The sequence below is a fragment of the Anneissia japonica genome, unplaced genomic scaffold (genome assembly GCF_011630105.1).
Source record: "Anneissia japonica isolate Jap-2015-1 unplaced genomic scaffold, ASM1163010v1 scaffold2030_len652032_cov178, whole genome shotgun sequence".
Taxonomy (NCBI): domain Eukaryota; kingdom Metazoa; phylum Echinodermata; class Crinoidea; order Comatulida; family Comatulidae; genus Anneissia; species Anneissia japonica.
Window position 1 is genome coordinate 148,528 of NW_022705472.1, and position 19,083 is coordinate 167,610.

General features: G+C 36.0%; 1 protein-coding gene across 1 annotated transcript in view; it reads left to right on the forward strand.

Annotated features, from left to right (window-relative positions):
* Positions 1-19,083, forward strand: part of LOC117105539 — a 108,836-nt gene that overhangs the window by 7,996 nt on the left and 81,757 nt on the right. The window contains exons 4-17 of the mRNA XM_033246705.1: positions 380-493; positions 881-1,015; positions 5,513-5,647; positions 7,019-7,144; positions 8,395-8,511; positions 10,723-10,839; positions 12,125-12,259; positions 13,573-13,698; positions 15,636-15,764; positions 16,585-16,713; positions 17,202-17,312; positions 17,663-17,773; positions 18,032-18,160; positions 18,683-18,796. Of these exons, the coding sequence (XP_033102596.1) occupies positions 380-493; positions 881-1,015; positions 5,513-5,647; positions 7,019-7,144; positions 8,395-8,511; positions 10,723-10,839; positions 12,125-12,259; positions 13,573-13,698; positions 15,636-15,764; positions 16,585-16,713; positions 17,202-17,312; positions 17,663-17,773; positions 18,032-18,160; positions 18,683-18,796 (1,728 nt within the window). The remainder of the gene's footprint in view (positions 1-379; positions 494-880; positions 1,016-5,512; positions 5,648-7,018; positions 7,145-8,394; positions 8,512-10,722; positions 10,840-12,124; positions 12,260-13,572; positions 13,699-15,635; positions 15,765-16,584; positions 16,714-17,201; positions 17,313-17,662; positions 17,774-18,031; positions 18,161-18,682; positions 18,797-19,083) is intronic.

Sequence of the window (19,083 nt, forward strand, 5' to 3'; positions counted from 1 at the left end):
GTCCTACAGATAAATGAATAAAGAAATTGTGTAATAAAATACCTCCGACGAAATTCGAACCTGCGACCTCTCGCTGTCAAGGCGAGCGTCATAACCATTAGACCACAGAGGTTATGAACAGATTCAAACATCTCCAGATACACTCCATTCAGAATACGGCTAGAAACAAATCATTGCATATAATATAAATCAAGATTGCCGTAAACACTGTTAAACTATATATGATTTAACAGCCGTCAGCAGTTTCTGGGTTTTTCCTATATATGTATATTATATATATATTAATTATATACTTATAAACCGATATAATTTTCATATTCCCAAAACTACGTATCATATTTGATTAATATTCAAATTGAGGGTTGACGTTCTTCTTCAGTTGATTGTTCGCCAACAACACCTTGCTTGAATGGTGGAACCTGTACCCCAGTGCCATCTGGTGGATTTGAGTGTATATGTACCAATGCTTTTATGGGACCCTTTTGCAATCAAGGTAAGTAACATTGTAAATAACACAAAAGAGGCATTTGCGTTGGCGAAGGAACAATATCGACTACCCCGACGTCTTGCAGACGCGGCTCCAGTAGGGGGTGCACGTGTCCCCCTCCCTCCACTCTGTTTTGACACTAAATTTAAAAATGTCAATGCATATCAATGTTCATCAAATATATTCAGTCTCTTTATTGTATACGCCCAAAAAAAAAATACGTCAAAATCTATTTTTTTTTTTATTGAAGAATATGGTTTTAAGATTAATCTTAACCCCTTTTTAATTGCATGAACATAAACAAATATCAATGAAAACCTTCGTGAATATTAGTCAAAATGTGAACATTAAACATGTCAATTAAAATGTATGCGATTTCGTTTTGTTTTGTAGATTCGCCATTACGTGTCTGTTTGGAATCCCCGTGCTCAAATAATGGGACTTGCTTTGTTACCGCGACAGAATCCAACAGTTTTACCTGTGAGTGTGCTGATGGTTACACGGGAACCCTTTGCACAGAAACAGAAGGTAGGTCCTTTATTAGTCACATAAGGATTAAGAGTGTGGACATAGATTTACAATACAAGAGTACAAAGTAGAATATTTCTTCAATTATATTATATCTTTTATACTGAAACCAATGTTAGTGTCATGTAAAATAGACACTGATCCATCTCAGATACTGTAAGTCATTTAGACTCAAAAACTTACTTTATTTAAAGTCTACTTTGAAGTATACTGGTAGGCCTACAGGATACATACCTGTCAATCCTGAGAAATTTCAAAGAGTAAGATCGGGTGACACATAATGAGTGCCCAAGGCACAAACGGTGGCTGGGGGCCAGGGGGCCGCAAAGGGCTCCCGCTCAGAGGCCAGATGTTCCCTGGACGCTTTGGCTTAAATTTCATATCTAATCAATATTAGTGAGTTTATAATGATATCAGATACAGTAGTTATTGGAAATCATGGAGGTAGAATGGATGTCAGTTATCGGTTGTGTGGACTCCCAACCTCGAGGTGGGGTTCGAAGCTCTCGCTGTGCAAATCGCTTGTGTCCTTGGGCAAGGCACTTTATCTACGGTTGCCTCTCTCCACCCAGGAGTGCAAGTGGGTACCTGGTAGGTTCCAACGCAAGCGGCGCTGATTACTAGCTGCAATAATTATGGAATTCTCCCCAGGGAGCTGAGTATGTGTTCCATATGTGTTTGGTCCAATGACCTGGGTAGTAAAGCGCTTAGAGGCATTGTGCATAAAGCGCTATATAAGAGCGACATATTATTTATTTATTTTTATTTATTTATTCAAATTTCTGCCAAGCACAAAACAACAAACAAATTTACAAAAACATGGCAAGGAAAGACCAAACAGGTGCTAAACACCTATGCAGGTTGGTCAACCCAAAACAGTACAGAAACAGAACAACTACTCTCTACAAAAGGAACATCTACACGAGGTGACCAACTACAAACATTTTCAATATCAAAATTATTTAAGAAATAATTATTAAAATAGTTTAAAAGTTTATTTTTAAACGAACTAACAGATAAATTAAAATTGCGAATTTCACCGGGTAATTATTATTATTATTATCATTATTAAAATTCATTACAAATTGAAAACAAAAACAAAATTTACTCAAATTTTAGGGTAAGCATAAGTTTTGCTGGTGTTTTGCGTAAGACCATATGATTTGATTGGAATGCGCGTAAGAATTACTGCGAATGCGTACGGGTTGACATTTCTGCAGAATATGGCACTTAGGCTAGGCCTAACGTTTGTTTAGCTTCATTTCATTTCATTTAGTTATTATAGTTTCATTTATAGTTGCCAATATGACTGATGTTAATCATTAGAAACTAATACTAATAAGTTAGGAGTTTTAATCATGTTCAAATACGGCAAAGTGTTTGTAGCGACAGCGGCGTACACAAGACTTCTTCAAAATGTAACTCTCTGGTGCTGTTAACAAAGGATGGTTAAACAGCTATTTAGATGCGTTCACACAAGAGCTATTTAGAAACGTTCAAACAATATCCATTTAGAAACGTTCGCACTAGAGCTATTTAGAGGCGTTCACACTAGAGCTATTTTAGAGACGTTCACACTAGAGCCATGGGGGTGGCGCCAGGATTTGCCCGACGGGGGTACCGAGGTCCCCGACAGGGGGGCGATGCCCCGACGAGGGGTCAGATTTTCCCGACGAAAGAAAGTGGGCGTGGTCGAGTTTCGATTAAAAGTTCTCGAAAGTGGTCCTGGGGCGAAGTCCTCGAAAATTTTGACAATTTAGGGGTTTAAAAGGCTTATTTAATCGATTTTAGAGTCTATTAATATGTAGAAAATACGTGTATTTTTTTTCTCCCCGACGAATTGTGCTATTTCTCCGCGGGGGGGGGGGGGGGGGGAGGTCTCCCCGACGGGGTCCTTCCCCCCCCCCTGGCGCACCCCTGACTATAGAGCTATTTAGAGGCGTTTACACTAGAGCTATTTAGAGGCGTTTACACTAGAGCTATTTGGAGGCATTGACACAAGGGCGAGATATTACCGAATAAGACAATTTCTTCTCTTGCACGTGTTGCTGTATTATGCGCCTTATAAATCCATCGGATTGATTGATTGATCCAAGGTCAATCAACGTAAACTTATGATGCGTGTATGTTTGATTACGTCGATTGACCTACAGACATGCGCAGTTCAAACTACGAATTGGCTTATTAATATTTCTTGCGTTTGCAGCGTTGAGAGCACCAAAACGGGTCTAAATTTCTCTAGTTGTGAACCGAGCTTTCGGAAGATTTTTAATTATACTTAAGTGATAGAGTATAATTTAATTTTGACAGATACGAAGGAAATCACCGTGGTAAGCCTACGTTTAATGCGTTAAATATGTTAGGACCATCACGATGTGGTTTTTCTAAGGAATATTTTGATTTTATCTATGGAGAACTTTGGCTTATCAATAAGTTGATCTTCAACCTTATGAAACGAGAATATTTTTAGTTTGTTTCTTAGCTTTCATTTTCATGTTTTTGTTTCTTTTGTTTTGCTTTGATTTTTTTTATAAATTTAATATTTGTTTCGTTTTTCTAGTCTATCCCACTCACTGGTGTGGGTAGATGCTTGAAAATGTTGCTACTGTAAGCTGGATTGGATTATCTGTTCCTCTCATGTTCGATTCTCGATTGACACGCGAATCACGAACCGAGAGTCGCAATCTCTATTCCTTTTAATTTCTGCATTCATCCAAATCCAGTAATGTATACATGATTGCTCAGTACTATGCGTAGCATGCGCTGTGTCACCTTGGACGGTGTTGACATCAACTAATGATAATAGTATACTGTTTATAAAGAAAACATCTTGATGTTAATAGACACAAAGCTCAGCAGTCGAAATTTTATTTTGTCCTCAAACTTTTGGTACACTTCAATGCATGTACCTATTAATGAGTGTGATAAAGTACTGAGTAAATTGCTGTATATTCCCTCTATATAAAATCATGTAATAGTAACTTTGGTACGGGGGTGTATCTCCTGGTGATAAATAAAGATTATGTATTTTAGGGAAAAGCATATTGTTCCCATAAATAGCACTCACACAGACATAAAATTGTGAATATAATTTTCTTTTAATCTCCATTTAAAAAATAATTCGACAAATTTTGTAGTTCCCCCTCCCTCTTTAATCCGCCATTGGGTATAATATAATATGTCCTACAGTCGATTTCAGAGACACATTATGCTGTTGCCCTGGTGGGGCTGAGAAAATGTATGATTATGACACGTCTGGATGGCCGGAAATGGTACTGGCAGACTTTAAATTGTGAATATAATTTTCTCTTTACCTCCATTTTTTATTTTTTTAACAAATTTTGTGGGGTCCCGGGCCGACAGCCACCCCTTCCCCCTCTTTAATCCACCACTGGATATAATACGATATGCCCTGCAGTCGATTTCAGAGACACATTATGGTGTTATATAATTAATTTAGAAGTAAATGGTTATGTCTACAGCGAAATTTAAAAAAAAATTTAAAAGTCTTTTCTGCAGCATACGTGGCTAATAGGTTTAGTGCATATCAATTTGGTTAGCTTACAATTGTTAAAAAATTCAACTGAATCGTTGAATCAATGAGATCACGTACAAGACTTATTCAAACGTTATGTAATTAACTTACTTTTATGCTATACAGGTAATTAATAACTATCTTTTCATATTTATTAGTCGACTCAGTATACTTGCTTAATTGATTATTTATGTTAAATAATTGTTATTAGCTATTGTTAATTCAGACTCAATCTTTGGAAATAAGCTTTTCTTTATGAATACTTGCAGTATAATTTAATAATAATTTATAAAACCGGATATTTATATCATGTCCAACGAATGCTTGGAAAGTTTCCTATTAGTCACGCCCACTAGTCCGTCCCAGTACTGGATAGCCAATCACAGTGGTTAAAAACTTATTACTTATTCAATAACAACGTTTTACCGCGTGGATTCAACTTGGGACTTGTGGTGAATACGGAAATGTAACCTCATGAGTCATAATAGAAGACGATGGCCTGTACCTATTTATATAACTTGCTTACATTGCCTGTACAGTCGGCCTAGTCTTTAATATGTAGTCATGTGGAGGGGACATACATAGGTCTAAGCCAGTTCACTCCATTATTTTAATAATAATAGGCTTCCCTTTTTAGGTAGGCTTAGGCCTACTCGTCCGCATCCTAGCTCTACTTACTTAGTGCTATCCATGGCTGCTACAGTACTCCTATGTGACTGTTCTTCTTGATACCAAATACACACGTAGGCCTAGCCTAGGCCTATGTCGAAACTCATGTACTAAGCCCCAATAGCAACAGAAAATGTAAATAGTGCGGTAAGTATTCATTTTAATTACAATTCCTTTTTGCTTTGTTTGCTTTTTTATTAATAATAGTAAATAATGTCTTGTTTTGTCGCTTGGAATGTTCTTTTACAATTTTTTATTTTTCCCTGCTTATATGTGCCTGAAACTGTCTGAAGAAGCTAATAATGGTTGCATCAATAACCCCTGTCTTAATGGAGGCACTTGCTTTACTAGTAGTAGTAGTAGTACCAATGGTAATGGGTATTTCTGTGAATGTCCAACAAGTTTCACAGGGTCAAACTGTGAAACAGGTAGGTTATGCTGTAGGACTGGTATTTTGATAGAAACATAACATCTTCAGACAGGCACTCCTAATCATTATCAACATAGGTTGTAAAAAAAAAAAATTGAAATATACACACTTAATAATATGAATGAAATTCAGTTAATTATACTAATACATTTACAGACTTGACCCAGCAAACACAAAACGTTCTTATAACGTTCGCAAATGTTGTGGTTATGTATGACACAAACTAACATTCACACAACGTTGTAAGAACATTCAAACGTTGTGAAATTAGGTTATAAGTACATACATATCAGACCTGCCAACTCACCTGATCCTGTCGGGTGTCACCCCATATTTAAACAAATCTCCAGTTCTCCCTATCGAATGTAATTTTCACCCGATTTCACAGGCCATCCCCCTCCCCAAAAATACTCCGATTTATGCATAATTTGATTGATTTGATCGTTATTATCCAATGTAGTCGCCGCCTGCTTGATTCGCAGTGCAATAAACAAGCAGTAATTTTCAATTCAAATTTCGCTACCAAACGGGCAATGATTCGTAGTGACGTGACTTTCTTGGTATCTTGCATCATCTTTTGGGTAATTATGGAAACCTCCAGATTTTTTTATGATTCTTAAAAAAATTTCCAGATTTTCATGACCCAAGGGTTGGCAGGTCTGACATACGGTTCTGCAAAATAGCGTTTTTAGCACCAAACTGTATTGTTATTACTGTATAACGTTCTTATAACTTAATATTGTTAGCTTGGGAATTGCAATTGATATTTGTAAATTCTCTTTTTCATTCCTATTTTATTCATTCATAGATTTATTCAGAAATTCCAAAACACATACCACTGTACATCATCATGCATATACAATTATATTTTAATTATATCTCAATTTATCAGTTCCTGATAGTCATTTCAACATGGCTTATAATATGCAAAATCCCTGTTATACACAAGGATATTAAATGCAGTATTATAATAATGCATGTGTTTGTGTGTCAGCAGTGGCAGATTCAAGTTGGGGGGGGGGGGGGGGGGGGGGGAACGAATTGTATTGGGGGGTGTGGGCTGGTGGCTGGGCCCAGCCCCCCTCCACAAATTGTTCAAAACTTTTTTTAAAGTGAATATATGAATAGCATTATATTTAAATTTTAAATTCCAGCCATCTAGAGGTGCCATAATCACAAACATGTTGGGCCTGAGGTGGTATACAGTAGATCCTCCATCTGTGAAAGTACCTCCCCAGGCCCCCTCTATTTCGAATTCCTGGATCCGCCACTCTGGTCAGCAAAGTATACATTAATTACTGGCTACTAATATTGCTATTGTGCTTTATGTTTCATTACTTTGCTTGCTTTTATTATTTTTGTATGCTAGCTGAAGCTGATGGCTGCACTGTTAACACCTGTCTTAATGGAGGCACATGCTTTACTAGTAGTAATAGTGGTGTTGGGTATTTCTGTGATTGTCAGACAGGTTTCACAGGAAAAAACTGTGAAACAGGTAGGTATTTAATTCGCAATTATAACACCGGACACTCACTCCGCCCGACAACCGACGCGATTCTATGGAGAATGCAATGGAACGGCGCACGCATAATGGATCATATTCAATGATGATCCGTTGCAACTAGCAATCACTAGACGGCATCGTGTCTAGCGCTCACAGGGAACGGAGTTGGTTTTGATGTACGATGGCGGTACGATGGAGTGAGTGCCCGGCTTTAATGCGCTTCAATATAATGCTGATTACAATATACAATAGTTATAAACAAATGCAAAACAGTGAAGTACGTAGCAAAATGGTTTTATTGGAGCATTAGACAATTATTGAATCGCATTGGTACAGATAATAGTGCTTATTGAATCTTGTATGTTTTATGTATCTCATAATAGATATACCTTATATTCTCACATATAACACGAGGCTTAAATAGCAAAATATGATCGAAAAAATAGGGCATCGTATCGGCGCAACACATACAAATTTTTTATCTTTAAATTATGTTCATCTTATCATCCATAGCACGGAAGTTTACTAATGAAATGAAGCTAATAACTGTTAGTATGAATGAAAGCAAATTTTAAATGTGAGGAATTAATATTTTAATGAACATTTACAATCCCATAAAATGTTATTATTTTTAAGATTAGCCCTGTATTTGGCTCCATTTTAAGCCATCTAAATGCAGTATCAGTACCATAAAGACTAGAAGAGCAGCTTAGCTCAGTCGGCTAATCTTAGGCAGCCACTGTGTGTGCGCTGAACCGTGGAGATCTCTAGGCCCTTGGTTTAATTCCTATCGTTGCCTCTCCTTGTGTTTCAGCTGGAGGGCTGAAACACAAGTACAATTAGCGCACCGTCTTTCGGATGAGATGTTTAAGCCGTTGGTCCCGTGTGCATTTGTGGCTCATGTGCACGTTAAAAAACGCAGTACACTCTTCGGAAAAGAGTAGGGGATTGTCTCCCAGTGTACTGCCCAATCACTACCAGAACAACCCCACTGGAAATAAGTCCTCTTCTAGACTTTCGTGGGCTATCCTTGGTGTTTACACCGAATATATCCAATCCAATCCAAAGAGCAGCAAAAAGTAGGAATCCTAACAATGAAACTGGGGGTCATCTTATTTGTCACAGATTGCTTTATACGTGAGAATATATGGTATTTGCTTTAATATACGATGTTGCTTAACATGACTGGTATTATTTTTTTTCTTTTGCCTATTAACCTTTCTAACTTAAAACGAATATAGGACAAACTTGCAGTAACAGCCCCTGCCTTAACAGTGGTACATGCTTTACCAGTAATAATGGTGATGGATATTTCTGTGAATGTGCGATGGGTTTTACTGGTACAAACTGCCAAACAGGTGTGTATATAAGTTTGTACAGGAATGTGCAACAGGTTTAGGTGTTATGCTGGGTTTACATTATGTTCCCGGTGGCGACGGCAGCCATTTTTTCACCGTATTCAAGATTTGCTCGTTTTTTTCTATCATAGCTTGGTCTTTGTCGATTGCTTCTTGTAGTTTTAATTGTTGTGTTTTACCTATTTATGCTTCCCGTCCCACTACGGACCACCTCCAAGTTTTGTTACTTACTGTCAAGTTTGGTTGCATTCAACCCATTTTACTATGGCCTACTAGGTTTCTCATCCACATAGTGACTGCCAAGGTAAATTTTTTTACAGTTTAAAAAAACTGCGCTGGCATCCACAGCAAATCACGGCCTGTCATATTTGCCCATCTTGTCCATTGTCTCACCTAGCATTAGCAGACATAGGCTTTGACAGGGGTGAAGCTTAGACAGGTGTAGGTTTGGAAAGGTGTATGCTGACAAGTTTTGTGAACAGGTATGTAGGAGGCAACAGGTGTGTGAACCACTGATCTCTATTATAATAGCTGGATTGCTCATTGGCTGGTTTTATTGAAGCCACAGACGCCATGTTGGGAGGCCTAAGACAAGTTTCTTTTGGCATTTGTTTAAATTATTTTTGAAAATAACAATTTTAGCAGTACTTTTTAATAATACATTTAAATTAAGGTAATGATTTTTTTTTTCAAATCATCTAACCACTCAACACGAATGTTTATGCAGTTTGAAAAAGCGCAAGTAAAGTTGATTGTTAGTAATGCACGTCACTATAACAATGTGACTTTGCTTGCGCTTTTAACAGTCCAGGTATTATAGTAGAGATCAGTGGTATGAACCCAGTTGTAAGTGTGGGTAGGGTAGGTATAGAAAGGTGCTGGTATGAACAGGTGTACAGTAGGTGTGGACAGTTCTTATTACTGTATTAACAAGATTATGAATTGGACAGGAATTTTTAGAGAACTGTAGGTATTGATTGTGTAGGTGTGGACAAGTGTGTAAACATAGGCCTACTTCAGACTGGGTGGATAAACCCGGCTCAACTCACTGGGTTTATCCACCTGCCAGTCTGAACTAGGTGGATTATCTCAAGCCGGACTGTGTTCCTGTAGTAACTAGGCCTGGCGCGCCACCGTGTTTAACTTTTCTAAGCCGGGCTTTAATCGTTGCAGGGGTCTGGCATTGACTTCCGGGTAACAAAATGTCCAATCAGAATTCAATTACATACGCTGTGAGCGAGCGCACGTTTTGCGAGGAGCAATGTTTGGAAACACGTTTCCTGGTTATGGTTCATTATTATGCAAATTCTCGCCTGGCTAAACCCGCTAGAACGCCCAGCAATGTTAAGCCGGGCTTAACTTAATCCTGGCTTATCTCCAAGTCTGAACGTAGCCATAAGTGTCAGTGTGGTTGGTCTACCATTTATTTTTGAACAGGTGTAGACATGAATGGGGTAGGTCCTAGTAGGTATGTGCAGACATATGTGTGTGCATAGGTCCTAGGTTGTGCAAACAGATGTAGGAATAGACAAGTATTGGTATAGTGGTGTAGGTATGGACAGGTATTACAGGTGTAGGTATAGACACGTGGAGGGGTCCAAGGTAAAGAAGGCATTTTTTGATAAGTATTTTATTTACAGTAAGTATCGGAAATACAGTACCATACTTATTTTGTTTAAGATTAGTTAATTTCATATTGTGGATAGTTGATATTGTTGATTTAAAAGTTTTGTATAAAGAAATTAATGTGCTTAAAAAATTATTTTGTAATAAGATTAATTCTGTTATACTGTTACTATTGTTGTAGTAGCCGTCATCTTCGGAAGACACATGGTCATCATTGACAGGATCCATTGATAAAATCTGGTGTTTATACTTCGAGAGCCACCATTACGCTACACAAATGTATTTCAGTTATTTTTTAAATTTATATTTTTAATTTGTTTAAATTTTGTTTTATTGATTAAAACAACTTCCCTTCCCGACAGGTACTCTTCCTCCTGGTAAGAAGGATCCCGGAACTCATCGTGCTACAGTATATATAATATATTATATTTAATAATTAATAAAAGATTTTAATTTTATTCCTTTAATCTGGATTTTTTTCTTTTTACGAAAAAGTCAGTAATGTGTCTTTGTGTCGCCATTGTTTAGCCATTTAAAATTTCAAAAATGTCAAAACTGTTATGTTTTTTGTTTCTTTCTTCAAAGCTTCATCACCATGTGCTATCAATGAATGTATGAATGGAGGAACTTGCATAATAACATCATTTAGTAGTTACATGTGTCGATGCCCATCTACGTACACCGGGAATAAATGTGAAACAGGTAAAAAATGATAACTATTTGAGCGTGATTTGTTTTCCATCAATGTTGTTTACTTGCTTACTTACTTCTGCCTGTTGTGCCTTCTGGCACATAAGGCAGCATCAATATTGTTTACTGTACACTTATTGTTATTAGTGTTTACTGTACACTTATTGTTATTAGTGTTTACTGTACACTTATTGTTATTAGTGTTTACTGTACACTTATTGTTATTAGTGTTTACTGTACACTTATTGTTATTATTAGTGAGCTTTCGATCCATGACGGTAGACAGGAGAGGACGGTAAAATGGTACAAAAATGTATCTTCGGGAAGCAATGCACCGGGAACCAGGGAATGTTTAAATTGTGTGTGATGCATGACAGACGAAACCTGGGCCTAAACCTTTCAGCTTTCTGTGCAAGCAGCCTCTCCTTACCTAAAATAACTGTTACACTCGTCATCATTGTATCCGTTTAAATCAAATGGGGCATAGTTGTGCTGGAAATCTGAATTTCTTGACGTATTTATTTCATATAAAAACACAAATTCTGCATCATCAAGAAAGCCATATAAATACGCATTTTCAATGTTTTCACAAACTACACGTAAATTTGGCATTCTCAGTTCCTTAGATCGCGTACCACGCTAGGCTAAGAAAAAGTTTGCAAGTCATTCGACATTAACTTGAGGGCGTTTGTGTATGAGCCACCGTCATGCAATGGGTAGAATGATTGAAACATGTTTTCACAACAGGACGGGAGGCATTTGTTACGGTCAGGAAGCTCTCCGTACCCATTGCCCACCGTCGTGAATCGAAAGCTCAGGATTCTTATGAAGTGGCTGTGTATATGTAGCAACCAATTTTGAGGTGAATGAACTCTGATAAATCTTACTCCACACTATCAAGTCTTAATATGGCAAATTTGTGTGATTTACCAATATATTATGACATGATCATGCCCATATATGGGTGTGATATGACATCACCATTCCCATAATGATAAATTTAGTGTGAACAGAGCTTAAGGCCCTGTCCACATTATCAAATTTTTTTTTTTTTTTTAACTGTTGCTTGCCCATATATAGTCATGATGTGCCTATATATGGTCATGATGTGATGTCATCATGACCATATTTAGGAATGTCACATGTGTTTGTCGAATAAAATTTGATAGTCTGGAAAGGATATTTGTTTGAAGATTAATGTATGTTGGCACTCTATTTTGTTTTTTTTTCTCTTTCTGACTTTCACTTTAATTAACTACACATGACTACACATATTAATTCATACATTTTGCCACAGCTATTAACACTGTGGCACCACAGCTACCTTGTGCAACATCACCATGTTTAAATGGAGCCACTTGTTTTAACTTACCTTCTGGGGGATATTTTTGCACGTGCTCTTCTGGCTACTCAGGCCCAACATGTGCATCAGGTAGGCCTAGGATATATTTTTTTTCTTTGTTTCAACATGAGAAATTAAGGGTTGTTGTAGACTAAGAATATAGAATGTTGAATGTATTTAATGACTAAGATTAACCCCCCCCCCCCCCCCCTCTTTCTGAATTTTTAAAATGTTAGTTGTTCTTTTTAAAATGAATTAATTAATCTTTTGGTACACCATGTATAATAATATGGTTTTTGACAATCAACCAGTGGTTTTGACTAAAAAAAACACATATAGTGTACTGGAAGTTTTTCTTTTTTGTGGTCCCTTTTTTATATATTATTTGTCATGTAAATAATGATGGGTTCAATGAAAACCCATTCCTTTCCCGTGATTAGGCATGTAATATTTTGTGAATAGTGATGATGATGCCGATGACAACATTGATAACTACAACAACGGCAATGATAACGCTAATAATCATTATACAATAATTATTCTGTTTTAGACGCTCTAGGTTGTATTATAGGTTGTATTACTAGGAATGAGCTAATTACTAGATTAAAACATGTCAACATAGATATGAATATTAATTTTTTTTTCTTAAGTCATATATTGTAATCGTACAATCAAACATCAGACACAATAGTAACAAGAAACAAAATTAAAGAAAAAGAGGATGAATAATTACAAAGTGACTATCAAGTCGAGGTCCATTATTGTCACTTCATACTAATATATCTGGTAGTGTTAAGATAGAATTTCATACACATATGTGGCAAAGACAAGCCAAAGCAGTCACTTGTTGCAAATTATTTTTTGGAGATAATGGCCAAAACATGCTGGTTTTTCAAAATTTTGGAAATCTATTTTATTGCACTAATCTAACCTTTATATTATCTATATATCATGCTATGGTGTTATTTTTCCCATTTCCAATGTTAAAACAACAATTCTTTTTATGATTTGGTGATGGTTTCTGCCCAAGAAATGCTAGAAATCATAAACTTTAAAGGCTGATTTCTCAAATATTGTTCTTTAAACAGCTGTATGTTTAAACTCCTGTAACTTCATAACAAAATGTCCGATTTAAATGATTCTTTTACCATTTTATAGCTCTCATTCTATTCTTTAACCCTGTATTAATAACTGGTTTGTCTTGTCTTTGCCAAATATGATGTTGTGCCAAAGTGGGCAGATTTAATTTTCTTTGGCTGAGAAACAAGTGTATAACTATCACGTGATAATACCTAATCTACTTTTTCATTCACCTTCATTAATAATTCTTCAATCATTCTTTTTCACTTCTTTTCTAACCCTTCTTTTTACTGTCTATGCAATCACTGAATGTTAATACATAGCATCGGGGAAAACACTGCCATGTGACTATCTACCTTGTCTGTATCAGGGTGTTTGCATGAATCTCGACAGTGGATCATACATATGCCTTTGTTTGCGTGGTTATTCAGGCAGACACTGTGAACAAGGTAACAATTGGGCCTTTTTGTTACATGTGTGCGTAATTGTATGCTTATTTTATAGTGTTTTGTAATGATATTATGCTGTCACATAACTGCCTAATTCAACTATTATTACTGTAGGCCATTCTACTGTTTCTACCACCCCATCCCTCATTGACATACTTTCATAATGCCAACCTAGCACCAACACCACCACTACCATCATTACCATAACCCCCATCACCACCACTGGTACACAATGACCTCTATCCACTGCCACTACGACCACCTCACCATCCCCATTTGACTTCTTTATCAGTTTTTAATATTCTTGAAACCTATATTCAGCTAGACTAAAATTTAAACCATGGAATATCTCACAGTATGTTGGGAATATTTTCCATGATAAAGCTATGTTCACATCAAGCCCGGATCCAGTCCGGAGCCTGGACAAATTAATGAGTTTTTGAATGCTGCTTTCACATCGCGCACGGAACACAGTTATTCAATGTCAAGTACTTATGCGTTTGAACCAACCAAACTTATTACTGATTGGTCTAACGAAAAACAAATGTACGATTTCACGATACAAAGGGCTCACAGAGCCATCGCTCTGGATCCGGAGTCCGGATTGGAAATTGTACAAATTTGATGTGATCGGTCCTATTCCTTACCACTGAACCCATTTTTGACTATTTTTTGTATGGGCACCAGAATAGATCCGGGCTTTGGTGTGAATGTAGCTTAAACTATCTTAAAATCAGTGCTCTACTCAAATACATCTGCATTAAAAAAAATATTTTATGGTACTTACAGTGTTTTTATTGAATTTACTAGAACTATATCATTATGAATTAATCATCATCATCTGCTCTAACCAAGCACTATATTTCAATGTATTGACTATTTATTAACTGTTTATGTTTGTTTATTTTTTTTTTATCTGATTGTTTATTTACCTTTGTCTTCTGATTATTTATCAATTTGTAGTTTGTAACTTTACTGTATGTTTAAGTTTTGTATTTGTTTATGTAGCGTTAGTTTTAAAGAGGAAAGAGTACAAAATTATTTGTTCAGGCTAATTTCCTATTCTCTTTCTTGGTAAATGATATAACTTGCATGCCGGATTATTATTATTTATCAAAAAATATAGAATAATACGTAGGGAGGATTAAAGCCACGCTCTGATGGGAAAAAATTTGTTGTTGTACAACTGGTTTCTCTAAGACACAAAAAGGGTGTTTGACGAAAAAATTTGGAAGGGATTTTTGAATATTAAAAAATTGGGGGGCTGGGAAGGTCCAACTACCATTTTCTACCCTTTTCCACCTTTCCTCCCAGTTTTTAAATATTCAAAAATCTGTATCTTATTAACTGTTCCCTAGTTTTTAGTGAAATACCCTTTTCGTTGTCTTAAAATAAACCATTTTATTTTCTGCGAAGCCTGGCTTTAAACTGTGGGGTAAAAAATACAGGCCAAGATCACAGTTTATGCAAAAACTAGTATAAGACTTGAGTGCTGCACTACAGCAGTAGTACTAGTGAAAAACACTAGAAAAACAAGGGAAGAACCCCAAGCCAGTACCAAAACCGCAGTATGGGGATAACCCCTCGTTGCTGATCAGGGATCTGTGAAAATGTACCCTGTCAAGCACCGGCCGTTGAGTCTCGGCCATCTTAGAACTTGGAAAACTGGAACTTGAAAAGAGCTAGCTGGCAGGAATGAAAAAGAAATTTTTTTTAATGAGATTTAACCAAAGAGATGGATGACGACTCACGAATAGATAATGGATGGATTGGTGAAAAAATGTAAAAGGTCAGCTTCAAAGAAAAACTATTTCTTGGAGTTTGTTTTTTATTTAATATTTTGATTTAAAGACAAGGCAGAGTATGGACTTTATGGAATGACTGCTCTGGTTTTTCTATAATTCCTCCTAAAATACATTTTCATGCTTGTACTGTAGCTAATATAGTGGACTCATGTGACCCATCCCCGTGTCAAAATGGAGGAATATGTCAACAACAACCGAATGACCAATCAAGTTACAGCTGTTTGTGTACAAATGGTTTCTCTGGGACTAACTGCGAAACAGGTTTGAGTGACTGGAATTATATAGCTAAAATTTTCTGTACCATGTTTGACTTTCCAATTAGTGTTGGCTAGATTACAGTAGTTAAGTTTACAAGCTCAGTAGATTTTCACATAATTTTCAAGTTTTAATTCCTTTGATTTTTTTTTTATCTTCTTTACATTGTGATTGTTGTCGTTGTTGTCGTCGTCATTGTTGTCATTATGGTGTGCTGCTGTTACCTAATTTTTGTTATGATTATTAGTGTATTTTTTTTATCCTATCATTTAATTTTTATTATAATATCAGTTGTCAGTGTTATATTATCTTGGTCAATAACTTTTCCTTTCAGTTCTTCGTTTATCATAATTGGTATTTTTGTTACTTAATTTTTTGAATGTCATCAGTGTTACATTGTCCAGCACAGGTGGGAAAAGTGCGGCCTACAGGCCAGATGCGGCCTGATGGTAATTTTGATGTGGCCCACAAAAATTATTTAAAATCAGTGTGCGGCCCGCCAACAATTTTTGGATACAAAACACATTGTTTTTTATGGCCCGACCTGTAAAAAGTTATTAAAAACGGAGCATAAAGTGGTTTAAAAGCAGTGCATACATGTTTTGGGAAACATCAAGGTTTGGGTCAGCCCTCAGTGTAAAATCCAAATTTCATTTTGGCCATCTGACCCACTTTTCTTCCCACCCCTGCTGTACAATAGCCTTTCAATAATATAAACAGTCTTGCACCTTATTTTGTGTCGTACAATTCAAAACTTTTCCTTTCATTTCTTTATTGATTAACTTCTCTTCCTTTCCTATCATTTTTACTTGTTATTTTCCTTTAGGAGGTAATCTTGGATCTTGCGATTCGCAACCATGTCAAAATGGTGGCACATGTTTCACCGGGTTTAATAACGGCAATTACGTTTGCCAGTGCCTTAGTGGCTATACTGGCACTAACTGTGAGACCCCAGGTAGTATATCTGATAGATTGGTAATGTTCCTATTGTTTCATTTGACCTTTGCTGCTCTGTACACTATAAAATGTTTTGCACTTCAATCAAATAGGCACTGTCTCGGTTAAGCCTGTCGCCAGACTTGATATTTGCGTTATACGCTGCTCTAAAATGCTGCAGCATTGATTAGAAATGTACATGTTACTGTTAGCTATATACTATTAATTTATTTTCAATAGCTTATTCTAATTTCATTTTATGGATAAATAGTTGGTCTTTTTGTTGGTGATTTTTCAAGATATAATTCTAAATGTTTTAGTGACTATACCATATTTTTTCAATACTATAAATAGTACTTTTTGGTTCATTGTTTTGCTTGTATTTCAGGTAGCTAATAATTTGCATGTATTTTTGTATCCCATTCTGTTGATTTTTCCTTTTCTTTCATTTTTTCAGTTTATTAGATTGTTATCCTTTCCATTCTTCTTTCATATTTTTTCCTTTAGGATTTTGCATATTATTTCCGTGTCAAAATGGTGGTCAGTGTGTCTCCACAACTAGTGGTTATGTTTGCCAGTGTGTGAATGGATTTACGGGCACTAACTGCGAGACCCCAGGTAGTATATCTGCTCTTAGATGGGTAATGTTTCTGTTGTTTCTAGTGTCATTTGACTTTTGCTGCTCTGTAAATTATAATTGCTCTATTAAACACCTGTGCCAAATAAGTACCCTCTCAAATAAAGTGTTAGTGATTTTCCAACATATTATTCTAAATGTAATAATGGTTGTACAATATTCTTTAAATACTATTTGTACTTTTTGGTTCATTGTTATGCCTATATTTCAGGTAGCTTATTTTGCATGTATTTTGGTATCCAATTCTGTTTATTTTTCTTTTCCTTTTATTTTTTTAGTTTGTTAGATTTTCATCCTTTTAATTCTTCTTTATGTTTTTTTTTTCTTTTAGGATCTTGCGCATTATTTCCATGTCAAAATGGTGGCCAGTGTCTCCCCACAACTAGTGGTTATGTTTGCCAGTGTGTGAATGGATTTACGGGCACTAACTGCGAGACCCCAGGTAGTATATCTACTGTTAGATGGATAATGTTTCTGTCGTTCCTAGTGTCATTTGACACTGCTGTGTTTTATTAAGCAACTCTATCTGACCAACTTTTATGCCCTCTCCTGCTGTACAATACTGTAGTCTTTCAATAATATAAACAGTCTTGCACCTTATTTTGTGTTGTACAATTGTTTTTTACTAACTTTTCCATTCATTTTTTATTGATTAACTTCTCTTCATTTCCTTTCATTTTTACTTGTTATTTTCCTTTAGGAGGTAATCTTGGACCTTGCAATACGCAACCTTGTCAAAATGGTGGCACATGCTTCACCGGATTTAATAACGGCGATTACTTTTGTCAGTGCCTTAGTGGCTATACTGGCACTAACTGCGAGACCCCAGGTAGTATATCAGCTCTTAGATGGGTAATGTTCCTATTGTTTCTAGTGTCATTTGACCTTTGCTGCTCTGTACACTATAAAATGTTTTATTAAGCAACTTAATCAAATAAGCGCCCTCTCAGTTAAGACTGTCACCAGACTTGTTTTTTCCGTTAAGCACAGCTCTCAAATGCTGTGGCATTTGTGAGAAAAGCACATGTCAGTATTAATAATAGATATATACTGTAGTATTGATTTTTTTTTTCAATAACTGTTATTCTAATAATTTTATGCATAAATACTTTAGTTGGTATTTTTGTTGGTGATTTTTCAAAATATAATTCTAAATGTATTAGTGATTGTACAATATTCTTGCAATGCTATAAATAGTATTTATTAGATCATTGTTATGCCTATATTGTTGGTAGCTTATTTTGCATGTATTTTTGTATTCATTTCTGTTCATTAACTTTTCCTTTCATGTTTTTAGTTTATTAGATTCTCATTCTTTCCAATCTTTTTTATTTCTTATTTTTTTCTTTAGGATCTTGCGCATTATTTCCGTGTCAAAATGGTGGCCAGTGTCTCCCCACAAATAGTGGTGGTTATGTTTGCCAGTGTGCGAGTGGATTTACTGGCACTAACTGCGAGACCCCAGGTAATATATCTGCTGTTAGATGGGTAATGTTTCTGTGGTTTCTAATGTCATTTGACTTCTGCTGCTCTGTAAACTAAATGCTGTATTAAACACCTGTGCCAAATAAGCACCGTCTCAAATAAAGTGTTGGTGATTTTTCAAAATCTAATTCTAATTGTAATAATGGTTGTACAGTATTCTTTAAATACAATAAATAGTACTTTTTGGTTCATTGTTATGCCTATATTTCAGGTAGCTTATTTTGCATGTATTTTTGTATCCAATTCTGTTTATTTTTCTTTTCCTCA